At 33.1% G+C, this 27,571-nt stretch overlaps 2 protein-coding genes across 3 annotated transcripts; one reads left to right on the top strand and one right to left on the bottom strand.

The window, feature by feature from the left end:
* Positions 1-697: 697 nt before the first annotated feature.
* LOC139694771 (BOS complex subunit NCLN) lies at positions 698-20,810 on the bottom strand. 2 transcript variants are annotated; one of them, XM_071593296.1, is made up of 14 exons: positions 20,741-20,810; positions 20,420-20,656; positions 20,048-20,271; positions 16,918-17,071; positions 16,477-16,571; positions 11,899-11,982; positions 11,429-11,638; positions 9,946-10,068; positions 8,833-8,985; positions 6,872-7,033; positions 4,931-5,052; positions 4,482-4,580; positions 2,446-2,524; positions 698-1,794 (listed from the first exon to the last, which is right to left on the bottom strand). In XM_071593296.1, the coding sequence occupies exons 2-14, from the start codon at positions 20,589-20,591 to the stop codon at positions 1,729-1,731; spliced, it is 1,743 nt and encodes a 580-aa protein (XP_071449397.1). In that variant the 5' UTR covers positions 20,592-20,656; positions 20,741-20,810; the 3' UTR covers positions 698-1,728. The 2 variants fall into 2 exon arrangements, with proteins under 2 accessions (XP_071449397.1, XP_071449388.1); XM_071593287.1 differs by lacking the exon at positions 20,741-20,810 and having other exon boundaries at positions 20,420-20,713.
* A 43-nt stretch (positions 20,811-20,853) lies between these two features.
* DCTN3-p24 (Dynactin 3, p24 subunit) lies at positions 20,854-25,899 on the top strand. Its single transcript, XM_071593305.1, has 5 exons — positions 20,854-21,317; positions 21,447-21,531; positions 23,040-23,210; positions 23,797-23,915; positions 24,398-25,899. The coding sequence occupies exons 1-5, from the start codon at positions 21,216-21,218 to the stop codon at positions 24,485-24,487; spliced, it is 567 nt and encodes a 188-aa protein (XP_071449406.1). The 5' UTR covers positions 20,854-21,215; the 3' UTR covers positions 24,488-25,899.
* The last annotated feature ends 1,672 nt before the right edge of the window (positions 25,900-27,571 follow it).

Below are 27,571 nucleotides of genomic sequence, written 5' to 3'. Positions count from 1 at the left end.
TGCCAAATTCACCCTCAAGTATTTACATGGGAACTAGCATGGGACACATTAGCTCAGTTTGTTGAGCCTGGCAAATGTGAGGTCCAGCATTCGGATTAGAGATGCATCATAATTTTCCACGGAAATTTACTTCTATGGAGTCATCCATGCTTGTTTCTTTATAGCAAAAAACCAGAAATACTCTTGAAAAAATTACGAACAGTTCTATCTCCAGAGATACTATAGTAACACTGTTGTTTTACTCAATTATCATTATTGAAACAGCATAAGCCATGTACAGTAAATAAATAAAGAAAACACTACCATTACTTTTATTCAAGCCAAGAAGCAAGATTGATTGAATCCATACCAATGAACTTCTTTTATATTATGGATGGAGTCTATCCTCAAGTCAAAATATATTTTTTAAGTACAGTATTCTTAAAACTTATGGTAGCATCCCAAAAAAACAGAGTATATTGAAAATGGAAATTATGGACTTTTCTATTCATGGACTTTGAAAATACTTTTTTATATTTTCCTACAAAAAAGGTGAATAAAAACAAAAAGGTAATTTTTGTATTTTTCAACTGAATGTGCAATTTTTGTCAGAAGATGATATTTTTTAAATGCCTAGTCAATACTAGCTAAAGATTACTGTAACCCACTCAATTTGGTAATAATAACGTGAAATACAGAAACTGATAAAAAGTCACAATAAAACAAATGCAACAATTTTATTAGTCACAATATTTAAATTACAATTTAAAATCAACAACAAGGGACACACACATACAAGATGAATAGCAAATTTTTGCAGATAAACTACGATGAAATATTTTTCATTTGCCAACCAAGTTGGGGGAATTGCATACACAATAAACAGCATATATATTTATATACACATTACAAATATGATTAATACAATACATCCAGTATGGTATCTAAATTTTGGTCAAAGCATGGATCACACTTGAGCATTGTCTCATAATAACCTGTGTTGACTTCCACTCATTGATAAAGTACAAGCAAACTGAAGAATGATGCATCACAGCCCATATGATCTCCCAAGCTCACTTTAACACTCCTGGATAAAATCTACAGAACATGACTCATTCATGAGCACCAGCTGGTCAAAATATAGGGGGGAGGGGAATATGTATTTAAAGGCCAACAAAGCTCATACAATAACCATTACCTTCATATTCTCTCCTACTTTCGCAGGAACACTATTTCCTTCTGGAACAAATTCCTGGTAAGTATATTAACGCCTGGGCCAAAAAAATTCAGGCATCTGAAATTTATGAGAGCACCAAAATTCTGAGATGGTCAAGGGCCACCACTCTAGACCATGGGTCACCCCCTAACCCCTTCCTGCCAGCACTCATGGTTAGAAAAAGCTATTATCCAAATGGCAGTAAATAACTGATTCACCCCCTAAAACACACTTTTCTATGAAACCAGTTAATAATGGACCAGAAATGCAAAAAGAATTACAAATGGTGGACATACAAATGTCAATCTAAATAAATTAAATGTAAATCATAGAAAAAATGACACACATAAGAATTGGGTATTTAGCAAACACCAAGTGAATTGAAATGGTTGAGAGCTTGATGTGGCTTTCATCAGTGCTCTTGATGAAATTTTAATGACATATTACCATGAGTTCTTCTATACTGCTCTCTATTTTGCTATGTAAAGACTTCTTTCAGAATTCTATGGCACATTATGTCTCTAATGTAAATTTCAATGAACCTTAACCTTTGAACCAAAGGACAGTTTTGATACAGCTGAATACACCAATGGGAAGTTCTGTAAGAAAGAAAAAAATAATTATCTCATAGCATTTAAAACTAAATTAAATGACTTACTGCATTACTGTGTCAACATCATCTGGCCTATGGGTGAAAAAGCTTTTTGCACCCATACTTGCCAAATTGCCACCTTACCACAAAGCCCTAACCCATAATTTTACACAAACCACAACAGAAAATCACAATTTATTGAATAAGGTGGAACCTTGCTTAGTGAGCACAACACATAACAAGTAATTAGGATAGCAAGCAAAAATATTGGGACAAATTGACTCTATTAATGAGCAACTGATCGCATAACTAGTGACAGTAAGAGGGGAATCCCTGGAAAGATTGCATGCCCGGCACTTAAGTTTGTGTTGAGCACTCATTTCACTAGCATCTAGTGATCACAGATTTTTCAGACTTGTATTCAGACATATGTTTGTGATTTTTTGGGCAAAGTTTAATATGTCCCCCGAAGAAACATCCCCAAGAAGACTGAGTAATCTGCATACTTGTAAGATGCCATGTGACTTTGAGAAACAGATGCATTGAGGACCATCTTGATTTTGAAAGTGGCTTTGGTGTGCAAGGCAATAAGGATTTAATGACATGTACATTGTGTGTAAAACTGATATGTATTAAATTTTGACTTCCAAATACTAACCTGAATGAGAGCATAAATGGCTGCAAGGTACCCAAGAATGGCAATTGTGAGGAACAGGTCAAAGACAGCAGGCTTTACACTAAAGAAACAAATACAAATATGAGGTAGAGATACAGGAAATATACACATAAATAAAAAAGAATTTCATTATTTAACTCATAACTTGTGAAAGATGCACCATGACGTGATCCTACGTAAATATATGCAGGCAACATAATCATACCAGCAGACAAGTTGGCAAGTTTACAATGGCATTCACAATTTCTCATACACACTTTGTCATGTACAATGAAATACATTGGCTCTGCCTGAGAACACAAAAATATTTCTCTAATTTCCAATACATCAACCAAATAAGCTACCATGATGTAATCTTATAATGCAAATCCTCATGGGGACATCAACTAACCAGTATATACTAAAAAAACATTTATCCATAGAATGACTAATGTTTTCAAATAAAGGGAAAGATTTGTATTAGATGGTCATCAATTTTAATTTTATTAATTTAAGAGATAATGGTTGCTGGAGTCAGCGCATAAAAGTTTTCAGTTTTTCTGAATCTTTGGAAACATGCCAATGAGCACCCTGGGCTTCACCCAAGCTGTGTGATTTTTTGGGAATCATTATGCCCTAGGAAACCATAGGCGACACAGGGAAAGGAACTGGCCTCCTTACCCTGATGTGTGTATTTCACATGCCATTGGGCTTAGTTCATTGAACTCAACCATCACCTATCAAACCAGCCTTTGGGCTGTGTTCATGGTATACAATAAGCTACACAGTCATAAAATTCACACTTACTTTCATAGGAGGATATAGCATCATAAAAGAAAGAATAATCGCACAACTTACAATAAACCTTAGTCCTGATTCAAAGACACAATTTTCAGCATCATCTGCGACTTATCTAAATAAGAATTCTATTTCCGTAATAGGATAAAAGTATGTGAAAAATGAAAAAGACATTTAAAAAAATTTGAAGCCAAATTTAATTTAAAATCACTTTATTTGTATGATATCTTCCATGTTCAAAGACTGAATTTGTACTAAATACTCTTAAAAAGTTTTCTAAAAAATAAAATGCACAAAAGTCTCCATAAATCGACTTAAGATGCCATTATCATAGGAAATGATCAATGATTATTTTATCTGAGCATCAACATGCTGCACTGCCCATTTCAACATGACTTAATTCATTCAGAATGACTAGGATCTCCATTGCCACTGACCTTTTGAAAATGAAAACATTAAAAATTGTGCTTTAAAATTGATTGTCAATTATATAATCAAAACATAAATGATATTAAGGCTCAACTTTGTGAAGTCACATCTTGAAGAATTGGAAAAAACCATAAATTTCACCAAAATTAATTGCCATTCAACCATTTTCATCATTCACTGCTTGACGATGCCATATACGTGAGAAAAGGGGGGGGGGTACCACAATCAAGTTGGGTGAACTCAACTAAGTTTTTCTAATTCCTAAGGTCATCAATAACTTGTAAAATATGAAAATATATTTCAATATTATTTTTTTCTTCTCAACATCAATATTATTTATTCTTTCCAATATTCTGATCAAAAATGTAAATCTCAGCTTTTGCTGAACTGTTATCTTGTTTGGAAAAATTTGTAGTAAACAAAACAAATATTTTCTTAACACAGAGTATAACTTCATCTGATTGTAAACCAATATAATTGCTATGTTTAACACACATGAAACTATTTTCCAAGTGATGTGGCGAACCAAAGGTCCAAACCTATGAGTCTGAATTCAGAACCAATTCTCTACCCTGATTTGAAATAATGCGCCATTTGCAGTTTTAACGTGCCTTATCTAATAGGATAATTCTAAGATGCAGCTTTTTGCACTTTTTTTACCCGTAAAAATAATTTAAGGTTAGCCATTGTACATATAAGGATTTATAGCATTTAAAAAAAACCAAAACTGCACTATCACATATGCACTACAGAGCATCAACATGTTTAGATCTCAATTTTGAAACCAGTGAGGAGAAGAATGTAGTATTTACCTGTAAACATTAACAACCACTTTGGATACATCATAAAATACAAATTCTGGATCCCTCTTATCTGGAGACAAATAAGTAACTTTGACTTCTTTAGTATACCTATAAATTAGAAAGCACAAAACATTAAAAAATCAAATGCATGTACAGCAGAATTTTAGCCGAATAACTACATCACTTGCAAAAGACCATAGCATTTATGTGTATAAATATACATATATATATATATATATATATATATATATATATATATATATATATGTATATATTTATATAGATGTATATATTTATGTATATATATATATATGTATATATATACATACATACATGTATATATATATACATACATGTATATATATATGTATGTATGTAAATTATGTATACACACACTACACTTTAATGTCAATAAGGGATAAATAATTACAAGAAATCTCACTGAGAAATCTTTTTACCTGGACATGGCATCTTGAAGGGTAAGTACAAGGGGATTCTGCTTACTAGCCAGAAGCTGAGCTGACCTGGGTTGTGAAGATAAGTAGTCAACCCATGCCTCAAGAGATGATGGTTCTACTCCCTAGATATAAAACAAGCAATTATTTTATTTCCGTTTAAGTGTGCTGGTGTTTCATTTTATTTGAGATTAAGACTATATCTAGAATGCCATAAAATAATTATTATGATATTCACCCACTTAAATTTAACTAATTTTTACCAAATATAAACATTCTTATCAACTTTTGATGATTAATTTTAAAGTTCAACCTATCTGTTAGCTTAAGCTATTCAGCATTCACATCAATTAACAATACATAACTCACCAGAGCACAAGAAAATTTGAGTGTTTTCTTTTAAACCAAGACAATTACGGCAAATAACTATTAAATAATTACATGAAAGCATTTAGTCATGACTATTTTAAGAAATAGGATGCGCATAGCATGGATTGCAGAAGAGAAGGTTAGAAAATATATAAATGAGAGAAGGATTAATTAGGACAAGAAATGAATAGGTCAAAAGAAATGGGGGAGAAGGAGCAGTGACAGGAAATTATGAGTTTTCAGAGACAGGGTGAAATTGGTGTGCTGTAGAGAAAGGTAAGAAAAGACTGTATCCATAAAAGAAAATTTGTGCACAATATCTGAGATATGACAGGAAAATTATTAGGTAACTGAACCAGAAAAAATCATGCAGTACGGAAAGAATGCTTTGAACCATATGATAAAGACATCGGGCCAGCAAGTTTAAGCATAAAGAATATGATGTGGGTTCTGAGGTAGGAAGATTTTACTGACTTAAGGATTGGGATGAGGGCAGTGAGTTTGATAAAATGGAAGTATCTTTCAGCTGGTAGTGCTTCTGCATCACAGTCACTGGCATTCATAACCACAATGCAGGAGCCTTCATTTGGCAATGAAATTGTGATACTGATGTCAAATTGAAGCTTTCAAATTTTGACAAGTTCTAGAGAGAAGAGATTATTGGCTATTTTCACTGAGTTGATTGTAGGATAATCTGGGAGAAGCTGCTAGATGAAAATTTCAACAGGGAGGCTGGAGTGGAGCTATTTGGGTTTGCAAGTGGAAGGTGGATTTATGCAAGACACTATGCATGGTGGTGTTGGATGGAGTATATGCTCTCCAAGATAGTCCACCATTTAAGGTTTTTGACAACAATTGAGGACATTAGATATGAGGGATTTTTTATTGAACTTGGGAGAAGGGGAGATAGAGAATTAGAAACCTTGGCGCAATACCAAAATTTCATCCTTAAAAGTTCAAAGGAGGAGAGGTTGACTCACTGGATGTCACTGGGTAAGTGGTGGAGGATTCTGTTCATGTACTCTCATGGGTGCTGCTGGTGGAGGTGGTAGATTAAAGAGTATTTAGCTATAGGGACAAGCTAAAGCCAGGCACTAGGAGACTTCAGTAAATTGACAATAACTTGCAGAGGAATTGTTGGTGTCTAGTACACAGGTTTTTGGAGGAGAATGACAGTAAACAGTTCATGCAAAGGATATGATGAGGGGGGCATAAGGAAATCATTTGAATGAAAAAGGAAAGCTGTTCTTCATGGAAATTAAGCAAATAGGTGTACTGTGTGAGTAGAGGCCAAGTAATTTCAAGAGAAAATATATTATTGGCTAAATAATAATTAATAAATCATACGAAAATTATGACTATGATTATTATAATTCATGCATACATTATCAACTGTGCATACAATAAATAATTTATAAAAATTATTATAATTATAAATATTTATATGATTAATCATATATAAGTATACAAACAAAATCAATAACAAGAACTAATAACTATTCTCAAAGAATGATCACATAATACATTTTTCAAAAGCATTAGCGAATGGATTTTATGTAATTACTATTGCCTTACCAAGGAGTTTGAAAATATTTGATGCTCAGTAGATAAGTTGTACATCACCAGTGTCAGAGCCTCAGTTATCACACGTGCATTCTTCAGAAGAGTCTCTCCATTCCTACTTCCCATCCATTCTTTTGAGTCTAGAATTGTGGACCTCTTTGGATCCTTATGACTCTGGAAGTTAAATTTATACAAAAATAAATACAATAATGAGCTGAAAATTTCTATCACTCAGAAGAGAAAACTAGTTACCAAGTGTTATATGTAAAATAGAAAACTTTACTATGTCAAACAATCTGCTGCACATTAATCAAGACCAAAGCTTTCGGCTGAACTTATTATCATTTTTAAAAATCTCCAAGGACTACCCTGGTGTACCAATCTTTGAATAGATGAATATATGACCTTCTTATGATTATTTGAAAAGCACAGGGAGGGCAAAAATTTTACTTCCTGAACGTTGTCCCAAGTGGCCAGCGAGAAGGACATAAATTCAGGGAAATGCAAACAGGAATCATGTTCAGACAAGGAAAACAGTTTGGAAGAAGCTTGATAGCAGACAGTGCTATGCTTTGTTTAATCATGTTTTGGAACCTCTACAAACTATTCTAATTTCCATCCCTCCCATCATATGAGGAAATTAAGTTCAATAAATACTTGTGTGGTATGCGTAGAAGACAATACGCTATTCCAAATCCTTGCAAGTTCTCATTAGCATTGTAATCAATGGTGAACTTTCAAAATATTGTAATATAGTTCTAAAGAATGAAAAAATAGAAAATATGAGAATAAAAATATATCTTGCAATAAACCATCTGATGGAAACAAATGTCCAGGTCCTATTTTATCCTTCAGTATCTTGGTGATGGAAAAAGCCTATTTAAAAGATTTTTACTGTTTTTACAGCTAAAATCTTATTAGGAAAGCAAAAGCATAAGTCCCATTTTTTCAAGCATAAATCAAATTATAGAGGGGGTTAAATATTGTATCCATAAATACATATTACACTCAATTCAATTGGAAATAAATTATTTGCTTTTGGGCATTGGAAAAAAGTGTCAGCTTCAAGAAAGTGCAAATTGTGGAGTAAGAAAAAAAATAAGGAACTTTTACTTTACACTTATTCATTCACTCAAAAGGGTAAAAATAATTTTATTTGGAGTATTTCATTTATTTCATGCATAGATCATGACTAACTTCACAATACATGAGAAGCTGAACCATGAGATAAACCACTCATAATAATTATTTGCAAATATCCAAATTTTACATTCATTAACGAAAATAATAATTTTCAATACAAAAGGTTAAAATTCAAAAGACCAAAATTAAGAGGTTTCAACAATATGACATTAACCCTCTTTTCAACTTGCATCATATATTCATATAAAGATTTTTTTCACATTCACCCATAGGAACTATTACATTATATTACATATATTGGTTATACATTGTGCTGCAACATTAACCACACCCGCACACAGTTATTTCAGAACATAGAGGTATTATGAGTTCAAATGTTGGCCACCAAAAATAATGTATGTATAATGGCACCAGAATTTACCACAAGGCCATTGTGACACCATAATTTGTAGGTGGCCACCCCTTGAGTGCCATTTTTACAATTCTTAACCCCAATGGTTCAAATTATAGCTGTTAGATTTAATTTTCATCCATGGTATCAAACAGACAGCTGAAATTATTCTAAATGTATGACTGATAAAAACAAAGCTGAAATATATTCTAGACAGCTTGAAACACAATAATTTTTTAAACATCTAGCAGAAAAATTCATAAATAGAAGGAAAACTGAACATGAAATAATGCACATACATCTAGGGTTTAAGATAAACTGGACAAATGTTGAAGTTGAAAGGATGTAAAAATAACATAACAAATAGTGGGAAAACCAAGTTCTATAGCGAAAATAAAGGGCTGAATTGTAGTAAGAACACCTATTTCATGGAACTTACCTGAAAATTGGAGAGAGTAAATGCAGGCAGTCTTCTGATAGAATGGCGCTCATGTTCCCAAGCAAGAGATTCTTCAGCCAAATTAATCTTTTTATGAATCAAATCCACAGACATGGCTCCTGGGTACATTTTTTGAGAAACACCTTTGAGGATCTGAATAAATAATTAAGATCATTATTAATTATTAATGGATTTAATTTAATTAATCACACGATTAAAACTATTAAAAATTAATATCAGCATAAATCATAATATAAGGGAAATGTCATAATATATCATTTTGTTGTACATGATATATCTGAATTCAACTAATACAATTTCATTTGGTGTTAAGAGTAACTGAATACGAAGGCAGAACTTCTTTCAGATAAGCACTGATGCTATGACCTTCTACCATATTAAATGATAGATATAATTGTATTTTTTTTAAAAGTGGAATATCAAAGCATAACTTGCATTGTAATAATACTGTGACACTGTGCCTTCAAAAGAAGATAAACATCACTTATCAAATATTTGAAGTCTCACATAGAAACACTGATTTTTAATACTATAGCTGCAAACTTAATCTTTAATGATTAATGAACAATTATTTAACTCTAACATTAGTATTCAACTCTTGGCCAACTAAGGAAATGAACATTCTTCTCTGAAATTAGGTTACTTCCTACAGCCAATAATAAGAAACTTAGAAGGCTCCAATTACATTATTTCGGTTAGCCAGTGAACATTAACGGGGAGACTTGGCATTGAATAATTTTACTGATGTCTTCTTGCTGTCAAGCCCTTACTCTCTCCGTTGATGGTCACCGACTGACCAAATAAACGTTATTGGAGCCTTCTAAGTTTCTCATTATTGGTTGTAGGTATTAACCTAACTTCACATTTATAGCCAATAGTTCACATGTCTACATTCTTCTCTTTGACTGACTAAAATTCATTTCCGTAATGGTTTACTGCTTAAATTAGAATTTGACAATGAAATTAATTACTATTTTAAGGATTCAGTTTATAGCGATTAAAATATATAATCAGTACCTATTAAAACCAAAGAAAATAAATACAAAATTTGGCAGAGATGAAATAGTGCCCAATATAATATTTAAACCATACCTGATAGAACTGAGCTGCTGGAGAGCCTTCTTTAGGGGGCTTTGAAACATGCATGTAGAGAGTGTGGTTATGGTTGGAGGACATGGATCCGAGAGAATCTAAACAAAGCACGAACATTGAGTCCTGAAAGTAAACAGTGTGAGAAAAATACCTATAATTTATAAAGAATAATACTATCCTTATTCATCAAAAGTGTGAGCGAAATATGTTGAAATCAAATACATTATTTTGTAATCTAGCAGCAATAAAATTTTAATCGCAAATAAGATTAGTCTAAATAACTAAGTATGCTATCTACAGTTGCTTTGTAATAACAATGGTAATTCATCATAATATTTCATTAAGAGTAATGTATTTACATTATTTAACACAATACATACAATCAGTTTATATTGTTACAAAGATTATCAAAAATGTACTCCAGAAAAAAACTATTTTGATCAAGCTAAATTTGAACTAAAAAGAGCTAATGAAAGCAAATCTCACTGCAGTTAACAGTTCATCACAGATTTAATGCTAAAATGTGAAGTTATTAGTTTCATTTTAGTTAATTTATTGCAACCCTGGATATTTTGAAGTCCAATCTTCTTGGCTTCTTGCATTTTGAAATAATGAAGTTTTATTGCATATTTTTAAAACTCCTTTCAAGTAATTATTATGATTAGTCCATTAGCTAAAGAGTATTAAGATCCCTAGAGCCACTAATTCAGCTACTTGGGTGTTGTCTAGTTCTCATTTATATACAATAAGAGCCATTTTTTCAGTTTATGTTGCTACAAATAGTTTTCTCGGAATTATATATTTATGTAATATAGCAACTGGAAGCACATTTAGTATCCTATGTCATTTATTCACATTTAAATTTGTAAAATCACTACTTGCTGATACATGTTTAATAATTTGATTTGGCAAGTATTTCTATTTTAAGTATCTTGATTAACATTTTACCACTAAAATCCCAAGTTGAACACTTTAGAAATCAAACAAACTATCATGAAAAATTATTTTCACAGACAGGCTTGTGAAAAAAAATTACGGTCAATTTCTATACATGTATGTGGGTTTTGTTTTAATTATAGCCAATATTATGAGTTTACTATTTAAATTGCCTTCTCAAACTACACTAGTCAAGTCTTTGTGAGCCAATAATCAATACTATATCACCTGATTACAGTAAGGCTTGAGAATATTTTACATTTGATTAGACTTATGAAAGTGGTAACTAATTATGGTCCCATTTAATCCTAGTATAGTATCTGAGTGAAAGCAACAACATTAGATCAACTAACTTGGAACATTTTACTATTAATTAGTTTGACAAATTTCAAACTAAATGAATTAGCTCCTATTAATTCAATTCTATTTCATTCCATACCTGCTTATACATATACAGCAAATAAAATCACGACAGATGTAGAAGAAAGAAAAAAAATTGAGGCCATGTAGGTATGCACTTCAAGGGACACACATCCCAATTAAATACCTGTAACATTGTTGAATCAGAAGCATCTAAATGATCTTCCAGCCAGCGCTTGCTTCCTTGAAAATTGAATTTACCTGCACTGGACAAAAGGAAGAGAAGGTTGACATGGGGGTGAGAGCGAGGGTGTGAGTAAAGATGGGAGAAGAGACGTGCAAGCTCCAAGAGAAGGGCAACTCCTGAAGCATTTGAGTCAGCTCCAAAAGATAACTCCTGCAACAAATCACCACTAAGTATTAATGGAGTCATTTTTAAAAACTAGGGCTGAAACAATTAAAAATTTTTAAAGTGAACTTACATTAACAAGTTCACTTGGAATGATTTATTCAACTCCAGGAGCCAGATTCTTAAAGGAAACATTAAGACTTTCAGGAGTATGACTGGCTACAAGGAAGTTATTAATAAATGTAACTGGCTAAAAATCAAGGAATCTTTAAGTATCAATACTGACTTAAAACTAGTAATCAACATACGGGAGCAACTCCAAAGCTGTCATAGTGGGCAACAATTGCAATAGTTGGCAATTTGTCTTCAAGACCATATCCAGGTAACTTCCCCTGAAAAAAAAACAGAAAAGTTACTACTTCATTATAGTTCTGATTTACTTTTCTTAGCTTAAATATGTTATTGTCCTGCTATAAGCATTTAGGTTATATATTTCTGAATAAGCCATAGTATCATCTCATGCATAATGTGCCCGAAATCTGTTCTTAAGTTCACCTCTTTTGTACTGCTTTTTATAACACCTTCAACTGCAATTTCTTGAACTTTCCCCTCATTAAAAAAGACATTGAAGGTATGCAAGTAAGCAAGTGTGGAGGTCATCATATTACAATAATTACAAGATCTCAATTGCCGCAAATAAAACTAAAGAAATCTGGAAAATTGTAAATGGATAAAAGCCCTCCAAATACATAAAATCTGATCTCAAATTGATGGATTCCCACAGTAACATTCTTATTAATGGCTTGCATATGGCTTCTGAACTGAATGACTTTTATATCTCTGAGCAAACAGCTGTCAATCTTAATTATCATGACATGGTCCCACCAATTTCATACCAGTAAACCATTATTTTTAATCCATGCTCTGAGGCTAAATTAAGTTATACATTCATTAACTAGGTAACAATTTCACATCGGGTGTAGATGGTATCCCAATCTTAATTATAAAAAATCTTTCCTAGCAATTTAACAGCCTTTACTTTTCTTGGTAAATGAATCTTTTTGATCTTGTGAGTTCCCTGCTCCACTCAAAGTAGCCAAAGTCATACCCCTATTAAGGGTAAGGATAATAAACTACATATGAGTTCATAGAGGCCTATCTCATTACTAAATCAATTTGATAAAATTTTTGAAATTTTTTTAAAAATCAGCTAATGTGCTACTTGGAAACAATCAACTACCTGCCTCTCAACTTGGCTTTAGGAAATCAAGATCTACTTCCATTGCCTCATAACAAGTTGTCAATCAAATTTTGTCTTATCTGGACGACAGATCTGAATCTGCAGCACTCTTCTTTGACTTCTCCAAGGCTTTTTACCTTGTTAACCATCATCTACTATTGTCAAAACTTACTAGCTTTGGCATAACAGGTGTATCCTTCCATTGGATCAAGTTGTATTTATGTGATAGACAACAATATGTTTCCCTATGCAAAAATGGGATGTTACGTATCACCTCCCAAACTTATAAAATCCAGTGTCCCTTAAGGCTCTGTCCTGGGGCCAGTTCTTTTCCTTTTGTACATCAATGACCTCCCAGGTAGACTTAATCCCTTGCTTAGCATAATCTCAATGCTCTATGCTGATGACATCAATTTTTAGCATTAGCCTCCTTTATCAATGGACTGCTGTCTAAGTCAATCCACGCTATACTTCTGCTAGATGAGTGGTTCAATTCCCTCTCCCTCAATGCGTCTAATCAAGCTTTGTATACTTTACTAACGAAAATAAGCCATAAGCTAACATCACTATCAATATTGATGGGAATTTGATTCCACAAATTACCAGGTCTCGCTTCCTGGGCATTGAAATAGATACTAAATTATCTTGGGATGATCATATTAACAAGCTACATTATAATTAGGCTCCATTTGTTTTCTCATCAGAGTGATCAGACAAACCAGCAGTAATGATGTCCTATCAGCTGTGTATTATGGTTATTTCCATGTACTTGTAATGTACAGTGTCATTTCATGGGGTTCCTCACTAAAAGCCAATACAATATTTAAAATACAAAAAAGGGCTGTTCGAATAATATGCGATGCACCTTTTTAGCACCCTGCTGCCCCCTCTTTAAAAAGCTTCACATTCTGCCTATACCATGTATACATATATAGGGTGCGGTTCAAAAGTAATGCAGTTATTTTTGAAAAGTTATTTATTAAACAGATTTGCACAAACACTTAAAATTCTTCAGTCTACACTCTTTGGGCCCACACACATTTTTTCCAGTGGACTTGTAGTGTTGTTATATGGAGTTGTCGGGTAGCAGAGATGTCTTTTCTCGTCCTAAGGACCCTTTTTCGAAGTCTTTCCAGCACAGCCACATAGTACGCAGTGTTTACTATCTGTCCTTGAGGAAAAAACTCCTTATGGACCACTCCTTTACTGTCAAAAAAGACAATGAGCATTGTTTTCACTTTTGATTTACTCATTCTTGCCTTTTTGGGCTTGGGGGACTGGTCAGTGTGCCACTCAGAGCTTTGGTGTTTTGTTTCTAGGTCACATTAAAAAATACAGCTTTCATCACCAGTGATGACGTTATCCAAATCATCAGGTTCATTTTCAACACGTTGCAAGAGTTCACTTGAAATTTCCACTCAGTTGGTTTTCTTGACATAGTCGGCGTGCAGAGGTTTACAATAACTGACGTCCTTCTGCTTCCACAGCTCGGAGAGCACTGAGACTGGTTTTGTGGCAAAGCTTACTGTCCCTGCCTACTACTCCAAGTTCTTTGATCCCACTCTGGCAATAAGAATGGCACGATAAAATCAATCGCATTACTTTTAGAATGCACCCTGCAATTCTACAATAGCGATGAATATTATCATACTTTTAATACCAGTACCTCTAAAAACCTGCACCAATCATTTGTAAGAACTAAAGTGGCAGCACTTGGGCCTAAAATATAGGCCTCATTCTTTTTAATAAGTTACCTGACAAAGTGGGGAATCTCAATAAAATGTCACTATTTAAAAGAACCTTAGTAAATATATATTAAAGCATATGTTATACTCTATTGAGGAATATCTGCAAATATAATTTGCAGCTGTATATTTCCTTTGATGTGTCCTATATTTGTACATCAAATCTTTTAACATAAAATAAATTGATTGATTGATGTCATACAATTTACAGATGAAATATGGGTTGGGAAGATAAAGTCGAAAGTAATATCGTTACCATTAAAGCAGATTTTTTCCAATTAACTGAGGGAGATGCCACACAATGGTAACTTTTAAAGGAGTCATCCCCTAAATGTGCACAACAATGCAACAAATTTGCAATGTAAAAATCATTCCCTTTGATGGGGATTCAAACCCGGATCCTTTGATGTCTGGCCTAGTGTTTTAGCCAGTAAATCTACCAAGGCATGCGTTAAAAATTGATGAAAGAATTCAAAGATGGACCTGCAATCTAAGGAAAATTATCTAGGTGCTTCTATAAACATGCCATACGACAATCTGGGAAAACATGACTGAGGTTATTGCAATTCATGAATAAAATTTAATGTGTTTGACTAGCATAGAATAATTTCACAGGAAAAATATGTCCCTCTAGAAAAAAGCTGTATTAATTTTAAAGTAAGTAGATGATCAAGAGCAGGAATTCTTTTAATTCTACTGAGATATGTCATTATACAATCCAATATGTTGCAAATTTACCGTATATTGTCTATGAAATGGGGTAATGCTGGGAAGAAAAGTGAGAAAAACATTGACTGTAGTCATCACTACAAATTGAAGTACGATGTGACTCCTAAAGGCATTAATGTGAAATTCCAATTTAAAAATGTTTTGTTGGAGAACAGAAGAGCAAAGAGGGACTTCGAGCAAAGAGGGACTTCACCAGCCATCCGAATGACCCGTCTAGCTCAACAAAGCACACTCCAATGGAAGTGCTCTCCTATGTTGGTTAAAAGAACTAAAGAAGGCCAAGTCATACAAATCTTTAAGAATAAGAGGGATTAAAATAATAATGAGGTCGGAGGAGGAAGACACATATTTATTATGATGCACATAGATGATATTCTTCTCAAACCCTTGTGTAAGTTACCCTTATTGATTGATCAATTCCCAAAATTGATGCTTAAAAAAGTATTAACTATGCACATAACTCGAGATTATGTCCAAAAGTAATGAGAATCTAAAAAAATGGGAAGGCTGAGTTGAATATTTCCATTACGGCTCTTGTATCATCTGAATCACTCAATTTTTATAAAAGAATTTGTAACATGACTATTATTTAAAAAATCTATAGTGAATCTATGCAGTGAACTAGTGGACCAAAATCCAACTACATTCTATGCAAGTGGCATTTTTTATATGCTAGGCCAAAGGTCCATAGTTTATCACCTCCATATTGTAAAAATGGAAAAAAGACTTTTCTTAAATGGTTAAGAATTGGGTAATTAATCAATCAGTTATGAAAGATTTGATATTGATATTTTGTGCTATAATTTTAACTAGATTATTTAATTTATTTAAACAGATGTTTTCAATTTTCACTATTGTGTTGCTTTTTGGTGGAAACCATTGTATTTGTCAGTGGCAAAATCTATATTACAAGTTGTTGATGAAAATGTTGAAACATGAACTCCTTCAAAGTCAACAAGAGTTTTTATTTTAATTATATTAGCTGTATAATACTGATTAACCAAGAAGTATATAACATTAGCACTGTTATAAAAAATATTAAATGAATAAAAAAAATAAAAGCAACACTGCGCATTGAAAAATATCTGTCAAAAAGACAAATAAGTTATTCAGATTAAGAGGACCATAGAATAGTAATTATAAGAGCATTTACTCAAATAATTCCTGCTCACCTGTATGTTCGAAACAAACACATTGGTCATTGGTGATGCCTGCCCAGAACTAACAGATACTTGATAGCCATTAGCAGATACAGAGTTCAAGAGGGCTGGAAAAAGTTAAATGGATAATTATTATACAAACAAAATGGCCCAACCAAAGATATGCATGTCTAATAACAGAATATTAAAATTTATGAAGGCTATTTTTCATCATAATATCTTATTTTTTGCTCATGCAATCAATTATAATATAATATGCAATATCAATTTTTCAATTAAAATCAAATTTTTGAAAGCAGTTTTAATCTTTGATTGGTTGGTGTGTTTTTAATGATTCATAGCAAAGAACAAAATATACTGGTGATTCATTCACAATTTCATTACGAGAAAGGTGCATTCAAAGATTAACAATGAATTTGTATACATAACAACAATAAAAAATTGATTAAGCACCTTGCAATGCAGATCGTGGTCGACTGTCAACAAGAAAGCTGGATGAAATGTCCTCAATAATTGAGACTAACTGAGGACTGTGGTATGCAAAATATATAGGAATGGGGATGGAAGCATGGACCCATAGGAGAGCCTCCTCCGTTTCCAAAATTTTCTGAAAAGTAAAAGACATGCAGGTTAGAAATGAAGTTGGGTAAGAATTTTCTTCTTAGCATAAAAATCCATGACTATAATAACACTTGAGTGGATACGATTAATTAGAACAAATATAATGAATCTTAAATTTGGGATGATAAATATTTCCTTTAAATCTCTTTAAATTTCAATGTGGGTAATCTTTATGCAATGTGACATAGTATATGCATGTAAATGTGTAGAGTGAATGGTTTCACATACTGCACAGTGGATTTGATGTCATTGCTATCATTACATATAAGATGATGAGACTACCTTGCTGGATTAATATTAGCTTAGCATCCATTGCTGTTGTTTGCATGTAAATGATTATGGACGTGGAGTCCTTAGGTTCTGCAATTAGTCACATTGCACTACATTAAAATTTCAATAGCTAACTAGAATAAAACCACAATCATGTATTTTGGTACATACTTTACTGTGGGGCACACACCATTGGAAAATTTTTTAAATCATTGTGATCTAAAACAAAAAAGGGCAGGGAGAACAGAAATAAAGAGAAAGATTAATGCAAGATTTTTCACTGAAGGTGAATTAAGATTAAAATTAAAATAAAAATCATGCCAACTTGAATATTCACTAAATGAGGCAACTTTTTAACATCTTTAAAGATGCTTGCAAAACACCCTCCATATATTTACTTGGAGGTTCAAAATGAATTAACTTGGAGGTGAAATAAAAAAGGCCTACAACTGAACATAGAGCACAACATCTCATTTAGAAAGTTTTCCAATGCCATAAAACTTTTCCGCTACATTCATATATCATTGTAACACAATTTGCAGCTCCTCCTTGATTTTCAAAATTTTAATTTTCTTTCAACTTTTTCAAAATGATATTAATCATTTTTAAAATAAAACAACATACAACTGAGATTAGTCAAATGCTATGACCTTCTTTTAGGTGACTTTAAAAATATTGCCTTGCCATAAAAACAGAAGCACAATGTTACGCTCAGGTTGAGCATGGCTGCAGATTACTTACAATGGTGCAATTCAGTTTGAAACATAACTGAATAAATTTAAAAAAATGTTTAATGTTATTTGAGTGGCCATTCTGTGGTGGCTTTTTTTTAGAATCATAAGAATATAGAGAGAATATGTACAGTAAAAATAATAGGTGATGTTCTCTGTCTGTGTAAACATAGACAGAGAACATGGCGTAGATGGGGATAGCTTAAGCCTAGGCATACTTCATTGCAAAATAGAACGGGCATTAAAGGAATTGAATACAAATAAAGACATTTGTATAGATGAAGTCCCCACGGTACTACTAAAGGTTCTAAGAAAAGGTAAAAGGAAGAGTTTTATGAATTAAATTGTAGCATTAATGAGGGTGTAATTTGGCAATACGATTTCATCAGATGAGTTAGTTACCATCTCAAAAAATGGAAAGGCAGCCAGTTGTGTATTATATGTAAATGGATTCAGCCATACCTGGATGGCATCTTCAGTTCAGACCATTAAAAGGCACATATTCTGACCTGAAGTTGATAGGTAATTTGTCTCTCCCTCAAAGCATTGACGGTGAAATAGAATTGAATCCAGTGAGTATGTTCAGAAAGCACCAGATCTTGGTGATTTCACACTGATTGACACCACTGGAGAATTGTTATGTTAGCTTTTTCCTGAACCCACAACAAATCATGAACATTGTTGTGTCTCCGATGCAGGGGAGAGAAGTGGCAATACCCTCATGAAAAGTTAATATTGAAATTAGAGTCTTAATCTTAAATCCATTTTTGAAGTCACATTTTCAAAGAATTGCCTAGTAACCTCAGTCCCATATTCTTCTCTCACATTGCAAATGACTTATGGATCCTACATCCAGATTCCGAGTATGGCCACCACCTAGGAAACACTTTCTCATTGCCTTTTTGCTGTTAACAGATATATAGCATAGCATTACCATCAGAAATGTGAATGCAGATGAAATTTGAGAAGAAAAATTATGCTGTTGCCCCTCATTCATGTGCACTCCACAATCAAGAGCCAATTTTCAACGATTTAATATTTAAATGTTCACCAAATTGACATTTATGGTTTATGTGACTGAATGGAAGCATTTTCCACTGATCCGGTGACATTATTTTAGCAAAACTCACCCCTGTAATTTGTATATTAGCCTCCTAACTTGAACACAAGGTGATATGTAACAAACTACCCATAAGTATCAAGGATACACAGGGAACTGCCGTATTCAGGCATAAACTAAAAAGATATCTACAACGCAATATGTTTTACTCGGTTGATGAATATCTCAACAATATTCCCGACCAGTAAGTTCATACTTTTAGTTTCTAGCAATGGTAATGGTCTGATTCATGTTTGTGATCAATGATTTTTCTGAATTTGATATTGTATGTGCATGTTACAGCCGATGTTCATGGGTTTGTACCAAACACTTATGTAACTATGAGCATCTATTCTTTTATGTATCTTAACTGAGCCTGTGTCTTTGCTCCTCATTGACGTGCCTTATATCATGTACATACTTCACCCACCTGGTATTTTTGTATTGTGATCTCTGGGCAAATAAAAAGTAATAATAATAATAATAATAATAATAATAATAATAATATGCACATGCAAGGAATCAGTATAAGTTATATTATGTGAGTGAATTGAAAGGAGATGTATTAGTTACAATGTAAGATAAGAGCCCTTTTCAAAAGGAAGCAGTACTATGAACATAGGTACACATCCTCCCTAGTGAATTAGGATTCAGTTAATCAATAAAATTGGTCAAAGATGAAGCCAAATGGATTATTGTCAGGCATAAACTAGCACAATTTTATGTTCGACTAATCACCTCTGATTTGACAATATTCAGATACCAACTTTTATACAAATAAAGTACTCTGCCGCTGAATCACACATGACAAATAAGAAAAATCGTACATTACTGCTCTACATTTAGTAATCTGTTGACTTACTTGTTTATCTTCAGCCGTAAGACTGCCTTTAGGCGGTAGCATAAGAAGAAGAGCCCCTGCTTTAGGGGCAATAATGGTTCCACCTCCACCGAGGGCATCTCTTAATAGCTGAGAAGAGACGGAAGCTATAGGCGCTACGAGGCAATGCCGCTGTGAAGAAGGAGCAGAGGATCCCCAGCTCTGCAAAGGGCGAGCTTCCAGGCTAACTGGAGCACTACGACACCCTGCACATTATTACAACATGAAATTGTGTGAATGTTAGACTTTAACTTACCAATACAATTACATGCATACAGAGATGGCGCTAAACAATGCCTTTTTACGGAGATAAGTCTGTCTCTATAGTCCTCAATATTTTATAGGGACACTCACCATGCGGAACACCATGCAGGTCAAAATGCTGCATTCTATATGCTGGGAATTCATGGGCTGCTGTTACAGGATTTACGGGAGATATTATTATAAATATCGGCAAGGCAATTATTAAGTAGTACGGGAAATATCCTTTAAATATTTCTGCAAACTCATCCGCTTCAAACCACATCTCGTTCCTCGGGAAATATATGATTTTCTAAGTCTATACCGATGTTCAGTTGAATTTTGGGAACACTAAAATTTTAGAAAGAAAAGAAGTCGGTAAAATGAGAATGTTACAGTTATAACAAGTCAGCAATAAGATGTTAATTTAATTACAATATCGGCAGGGTAACCTAATATAGACATCTGAATACCGTATAACACCTAACGCCATCTAGCGTTAAAGTTGTTTACATATCGAAATGTGTGGTAGGTTGAGTATCCCCAGGGGACCAGTGTAACCAATATAAAATATTTTAAGAAAACTGGCAAGTGAGTGTATAATGTATCAAATTATCTCTAAAAAGAGAGCTTTGTAAAAAGATTTGCATTTGACTTAAAAAATGAGGGCATTTTTATTATAACTTCTGAAAGGTTTGGTATACAAAGAACATGTAATGATGAAAGGTGGTACCCGTAAGCAGGCCCAGACAGCTGATAGTCGCTTAATATTCCTCGTAATTTGACTTCCTCGTCTATATTAATAGTATTCGGATAGTTGAAACCGTGGAAAGATTAAAATTGAAATCGCTCAATCTTCAAATCTGCCTGAAAGTTTCATTGGAACGCTTGACTGAAGTGCATTTGAAAGATGAAGGATTTCACAGATCCTCTGGATATTCTGGAGAACAGAATAAACCTACTGGAAAATCGTGTTATCGGAAAGTCGAATAAATTGGACGTGAAAACACCGGTATGTATGGTAAAAAATTTAAAGCAGTCATGCAATTTATAACATTTATTTAGAGAATAAGTAGTTACTCTTTCGTACTTGGACAGCTGGCTCTTAAACAATGGCTGTATCTTGTGATTGATATTTCAGGTAATGGATTCACTTTTGGTAATAAACTCTCAGATCGCAAACGCCTTGGCTGGTAGGGAACAAGTCACTGCAGTTCTGAAAAGATGTAAGTCAAAACTCCAAATCGCTTGTGAAATGCACAAAAAATCTATTTAATATCCATTAATAGTTTGTTGAAAGCATTGGACATTTATTATTTGCTGTAAGAATCCTAAAATATTTGAATAGAAGATGTAAATGGAATTGGATTGTTGAATTCTAGTGGAGGCCATTTCATTGATTTCCTTTACCTACATTGTTAGTTCTCCACCTGCGCCAAGTTCATCTCTCCGTGGTAATACCGTACTAGCACAAAAACTTCTGTGAACAAACTTTAATCCTATTATTACTTCTAACATGGACTTACTTTATCACAACCTACCATTTGTGCAACATTTTGATGTTTAGTAACCGAATTGAGTTGTCTTCGAAATGGCACAAAGGCAATGCTATGGCTGTTCATTAACATTTGGATAAACCTGTTTAAATTTATCTAAAAGCATATTTCACATTGCTCACTGCCATTTTACGGTGGAAAGCGTTTGAGGTTTTTGTGCCTTGAATCTGAATGTTATACAATTCAAATCCAGATGTTCAGAACAATACCAAATATTCTTCCAGAAGAATAATATAGATTGCATTATAATTCACATGAAATCATGACTCTGCCTACTTTATATGCATATATTTTACATTATAATGAAAAACATAAATCAATAACTGAGCATTATGTCAATTTTACGTGTTACTTTCACACGTCCTATGTTTTAACTTTTAAGTTTTTATGTTCATGAATAATTGACATAGTGGCACATGTCAGCATAAAAAGAAACAATAGTTTCATTCCTTTTTGTAAATTAAAACCATCGCATTTTTGTCACTGATGCTCTTGGCGAAAACATAGATGGAGTTAAGTAAAGTATGGAAGAGGATATTTATTGTAATAAATCATTAATATTTTTATAAAAACATCTAAGATACCATCATGATTTTTGCTCTAGTTTTTAAGCTTTCCTTTAACTTAGAAGATAAGGTTTTGATGAACCAAAAATTATAATCTTTACTGTTAGCATTAAACGAAAAGAATTTTATTGAAATATATAACGTTTCGATTTTTCAGTGATCTTATTTTTTCGTCTGGAACTTAATTTCAAAATATTAACGTAACTTTGAGATCAAGCTGAAAAACTGGTTCATAAAAAGCAAGATATGATCTATTTTGAATGTCTAGATTTGATATTTTCATTTTTCCCGGATGCTCATAGAAATGAACCCTGGAGTGTTTTGTTATGAGTTTTACCCCCAGTGCATGAAAAATTCACATGGGTACAAAGCGATGATTTCATGATATTTGTGCGTAATGCCTTTTCCGTTTACAGTGAATCATTTCCAATGGCAAACAATGTTGCGTTATCGTCATAAATTTTGACAAGCAAATAAATATTCAATTGTAAAAATTTGTTGTGCACTTTCTTTCCTCCTCGTTGAAGTTTCAGGATTCAATTAATATGCAGAAGTAAAAAAATAATTATAAATATTACTAAATATTCACTCTCCCAATCTTGTTGATAACAGTGAATGAATTAGAAAAATTCATGGATCCAAGTTATGGTGATGACATTCCCCTCAGTGCCAAAGCAAAGCTGGATGTCATTTTGAGTATGGAACCAGAAATTGAACAAAATATGAAATACTTTCAGCAGCTGCAACAGTTGAAATCAATTTTGGATAGTGAGCATATTAAAAGTAAGTTTCTAATCAGCTATTTATAGCAGTATTGTAGTATATTTGTTGAAGGCAGCTCTTGTTGCCATTGATGATTTAAATGGTGTAATTGTGAATTGGAATTACTTTTACTCATAAGCAAGGTTTTCCTTGGTGACAGAAATTATATGGAAATGTACATTAATAGTTATCATCGACTGATAGACATAGACTCGAGCACTTTTTCCTGTGTATAGTTTAGTCTTGCAACCCTGATGGAAATGAATTTAGACTATTGAATTGGGTCAGAAGTGTGTGCATTTTTGAAGGCCTTTGCAAATACATATATATTAAGCAAAGATATAGGTGCATTCCTCTGCCCAACAGAGATACAAGCATTCATAAATGGCTACCACACTGACCTAACATTTACTTCATCAAGGGAATAGGACTTCATCATTCATTCAATGCTCATGGGTACATTCAAGAGCATTCCTATTTTTGAGAGGGTACTGAGAAAAACCATGAACAGAAGTTTGGTGTATGTTAGATGTGCAGCTGGAATGATTTCTCTGTTTGCTAACAAGCATGAATTTTATGTATACTAACAAGTTTCTTTCCTTTTCAGATATTCCAGCTTTGCAAAGTAAATTAGACAAATTGATTGTGATTGAATTAGAAAACAAAGAAAAGTTTGAAAATGTGACAAAAGAGATTTATGATATGATAGAACAGTACAACGATATTGTATCCTTTCTAATTTTCATTGCTCTTGTTCTAATTTTGAATTGATGTTTATAGCCATTTAATTATTAAATCCCTAATTCTGTGCTAGTCTTGTTAAATAAGATCGGAGGTTTCCGCATTATATATTTTTAAAAAATATTTTTTAGACTACCATTTTTTGTATTAAATTGTTTAGTTATCAGGGGTTTACACTGGTGTCAGTGCCAAGGATTTTTACCCTTAGCACTAGTACTATTTGGGTTCTTACTTTTAAGTGCTGCTCATGAGACGTTTTGCCTGACGTACTAACTAAAAAAAAATGTATGGAAATTTTGCAGCGCATATGAATATCCAAGCTTTTTAGGAAAACTTTCGCCTCACTGATAAACAAAAGCAACTTAACATTTTCTCTAATGGTATCGTTATATGTATGTCATTAGTGGGCTAGGCTAATTTTAAAATTTGTGAAAGTGTTCTTAATGATTTCCTTAACTTAATATTAGGTCAACTCTCTTTCCCAATCCTTTGTTGTTTGGGAAAGTACTGTTACAAACTGTGAAATAGCTCGACAAGTCAAGAAACCTGTGGATTAATCTTAAGTAAATGAAAAGTTGGATGCATTGTCTTAAAAAGATTTTTTTGAGAATGTTATGTTTTTAAATTATATTTATATTATTTTAAAATAATTGTTTGTCTTAAACTTTTTCTCTTGGTACTAAATGCTTGCATATTAAATGTACTTTTGCTATAATTATTTTGTTAAATAAAGTTGAGAAATATCTAAAACCATTCTTTTAAATCTAAGTAGCTACATTAGCAATGTTACACATAGTCATGTAAGGATGTTGTAGAAGTTGTATTTTAATTCTGTTAATCAAAACAACATTAGCTATGGGATATACCAACAGCATGTTTTTTCTGCATTGAACTCGGGATGCTAATATCTCTAGTGTGCTGTTCATAAAATTGCATCCAACATTCAGAATTGATTTCCTCCTTCTAGTGGTAAAGTTAATATTCAGGTGGAGATATTAAACTACCTGTCATTAAGTTCCTGTTCTTCATGATCAAAGACTCTCCTACTGAATATTAATTCTATTGAACTTGATTAAAATGTTATGTCAGATTTAAATACCATTTGACGTGATGGGCATACACATCTGCATTCATAAAGTTGATTATTATAAGTAGTTCATCCAAATTATATTTTTTGATAATACCCATGAAAGTTTCCAAGCTTTCTTCAATGTAATAGAAGACACTTCTCCATATAAAATTCATGAAACATTGCAGTAATTGTATCTCGAATACTGGTTCATCAGAGTAGGAAGTTTAAGGAGACTGTCCCTCATGAATATTTTAATGGGCAAGAAAATATCAATGCTTCATTCAAATCATCTTTTTGATTAGTTTCCATATACCTCATGGATTTAGTCAATTCATGCTGTCAGAAAAATCAAAGAAAACATTCAAAATGCAAAATAGGTACATCTTCCAAATTCAAAAGGCTTGGGATTTATAGGGATTTGGAGTCTGCGAAACTGAACTGATGTTTTTTTATAAATGGAGAAATATGTTTCTACGAGTTGGAGGTAAGTGTCCACATTTTGTTAGCTATAAATGATAACTTGGCATGCCAGAAATGACTGGTTTCATATTTTTTGTGGAGATTGTTACCTCATGATGCATTGCTGCCGGCATTATGAGACTATCTATTGATTTGATAAAGCTTATGATGTGCCAAAAAATATACAATTTAAAGAGAATTGCCACTGTGGGAGTGCAGCAATTTTTTTCAAGAAAATTTACTATTCTATCTTTAACTTTTTTGTATTAAAATTGTTTGATGGTTTATGCCTACTGTAATGCCAATAAAATTCATAACATCAAGCAAAAAATGTTATTTTTCTCATTATTATTTTTTAGGATCATTCCAGCCACCAAATGGTCAAAGAGAGATTTACCAGGTAGTTGTGCTCAATACCAATGTACCACTCTCATTCAAAAAGTGTGTAATAAATGTAGTGCAGGTTTAAGGCTCTGCACCTAAAAGTAAATCTAGATGTTTTTGTGTTATGCTATATCATTTAAATAAAATGTGAAAAAAGTTAATAGTTTTTCAATATTGAATTAAAAGAGCCTAGCAGTACAGTTATGTACCCTTAAATTAATATAATGTGAAAATTAGCAAATATTTTTTCAGCATTATTTTATATTTGTTTGAACAAAATATGGTATAAAAATTATTTTAAAAAATTTTGTTTCCAATGGATAATGAGTCGAGATTGAAAATTGATAAGCAAATATGGGATAGGAGATTACATCCATCTAAGATAATGACGAAACATGTGCCATACTATAGTGAAATTGCTTAATAATACATAGCAGTTCAACCTAAAACATAAGGTTATTACTGGATGGAGAGGTAGAGGATGACATTTTTTTTTAATTGAAAGGGGAAGTGAGGATTCAAAGTATGTTACCAAAAGGACAACAATTTTGATCTCTGCTGTTTGGTAGCATGAATATAAAGCCATTATTGAAACAATTGTTTTCATGAAAATATATTGTAAATAACAGCAATTTATGAAGTTTTGGTTGGGCCTTTCAGTATACCTTTCCTTTACTCTTTATATTCCCAATGATCGTGTGGAATTGAATGAAATATGAGGGTGATAAGAAAGTGTTTCGGAATGGAATAGAAATAGATAACTTACCTTGATGAAACTATTATATTTTTCAACATAGTCTCCCTGTACACTAATATACTTGCTCCAGCCATGTTCCAATGTCTTGATCCCATCTCGAAAATTAGATTCCTTCAGGCCTGAAAAATACCTGTCTACTTCAGCCCTTGGTTCTATGTTTGAAGAGAAACTCTCTCCACCAAGGAAAATTTTGACTTTGAGGAAGAGATGGAAATCTGATGGAGCTGAATAAGGTGGGTGTGGCAACGATTTGTACCTTGGATCGTGCATTTTTACCATGACAATGACACGTGTGGGTGTGCATTGTCTTGATGAAAGATGACTTTTTTCCTTGCCAAACTTAGCCTTTTTTTGCTATCTTTTGCCGCAGTTGGCCCAGGAGGTTAGCATTGTATTGTCCAGTAATTGTTTGATGAGTGGGAAGACTGTCAACAGAATCCCTTTTGCATCCCAGAAAAATAAGCCATCACCTTTCTGGCAGGCTGTATTTATTGCCTTTGCTTTCTTTGGTGGTGGTGAATCAACATGTTTCCACTGCTTTGACTGCTGTTTTGTCTCTGGGGTATAGTAGTGGACACAAGTTTCATCTGTGGTCACGAAGGGGTGTAGAAAATCTTGTTGTTTGTTCTTAAAACGGGTCAAACATGTTTGGAAATTTCCATTCTGATGCACTTGTGATCCTGCTTCAAGAGTCGCAGCACCCATCTATCAGATAATTTGCTCATATCTAATTTCTCTGTTAAAATGTGATATGGCCGTTTAGATGACATCCCTACAGCTTCAGCGATTTAGTGCACTTTCAGTCGGCGATCCTCCATGGCCATTTAATGCAATTTTGCAATAATTTCTAGGGTAGAAGCTCATTTTGCCCACTTAGCATGAAGGAGCTGAGTCCCTCAGAGTGTTTTGCAAGTCGGCATGAATTTCCTTTGCTTTCATGTCTTTATTTACGAAGTGTTTAATCACTGC

This window comes from Hetaerina americana, unplaced genomic scaffold, assembly GCF_022747635.1.
Source record: "Hetaerina americana unplaced genomic scaffold, ioHetAmer1.1.p SCAF_1, whole genome shotgun sequence".
In the NCBI taxonomy this organism is placed as follows: domain Eukaryota; kingdom Metazoa; phylum Arthropoda; class Insecta; order Odonata; family Calopterygidae; genus Hetaerina; species Hetaerina americana.
Note: the sequence above shows the minus strand (reverse complement) of the source record. Positions and strands in the feature narration are given on the sequence as shown.

Excerpts from the sequence above, each read along its gene's own strand:
- LOC139694771 (XM_071593296.1), bottom strand. The coding sequence starts at position 20,591 with ATGTGGTTTGAAGCGGATGAGTTTGCAGAAATATTTAAAGGATATTTC. Across the intron at positions 4,581-4,930 it reads CTTCAAGATGCCATGTCCAG|GTATACTAAAGAAGTCAAAG; the intron begins GTAAAAAGATTT and ends TCTAATTTATAG. Across the intron at positions 2,525-4,481 it reads GTGGTTGTTAATGTTTACAG|TGTAAAGCCTGCTGTCTTTG; the intron begins GTAAATACTACA and ends TTGTTTCTTTAG.
- DCTN3-p24 (XM_071593305.1), top strand. The coding sequence starts at position 21,216 with ATGAAGGATTTCACAGATCCTCTGGATATTCTGGAGAACAGAATAAAC. Across the intron at positions 21,532-23,039 it reads CACTGCAGTTCTGAAAAGAT|TGAATGAATTAGAAAAATTC; the intron begins GTAAGTCAAAAC and ends TGTTGATAACAG. Across the intron at positions 23,916-24,397 it reads TAGAACAGTACAACGATATT|GTCAACTCTCTTTCCCAATC; the intron begins GTATCCTTTCTA and ends ACTTAATATTAG.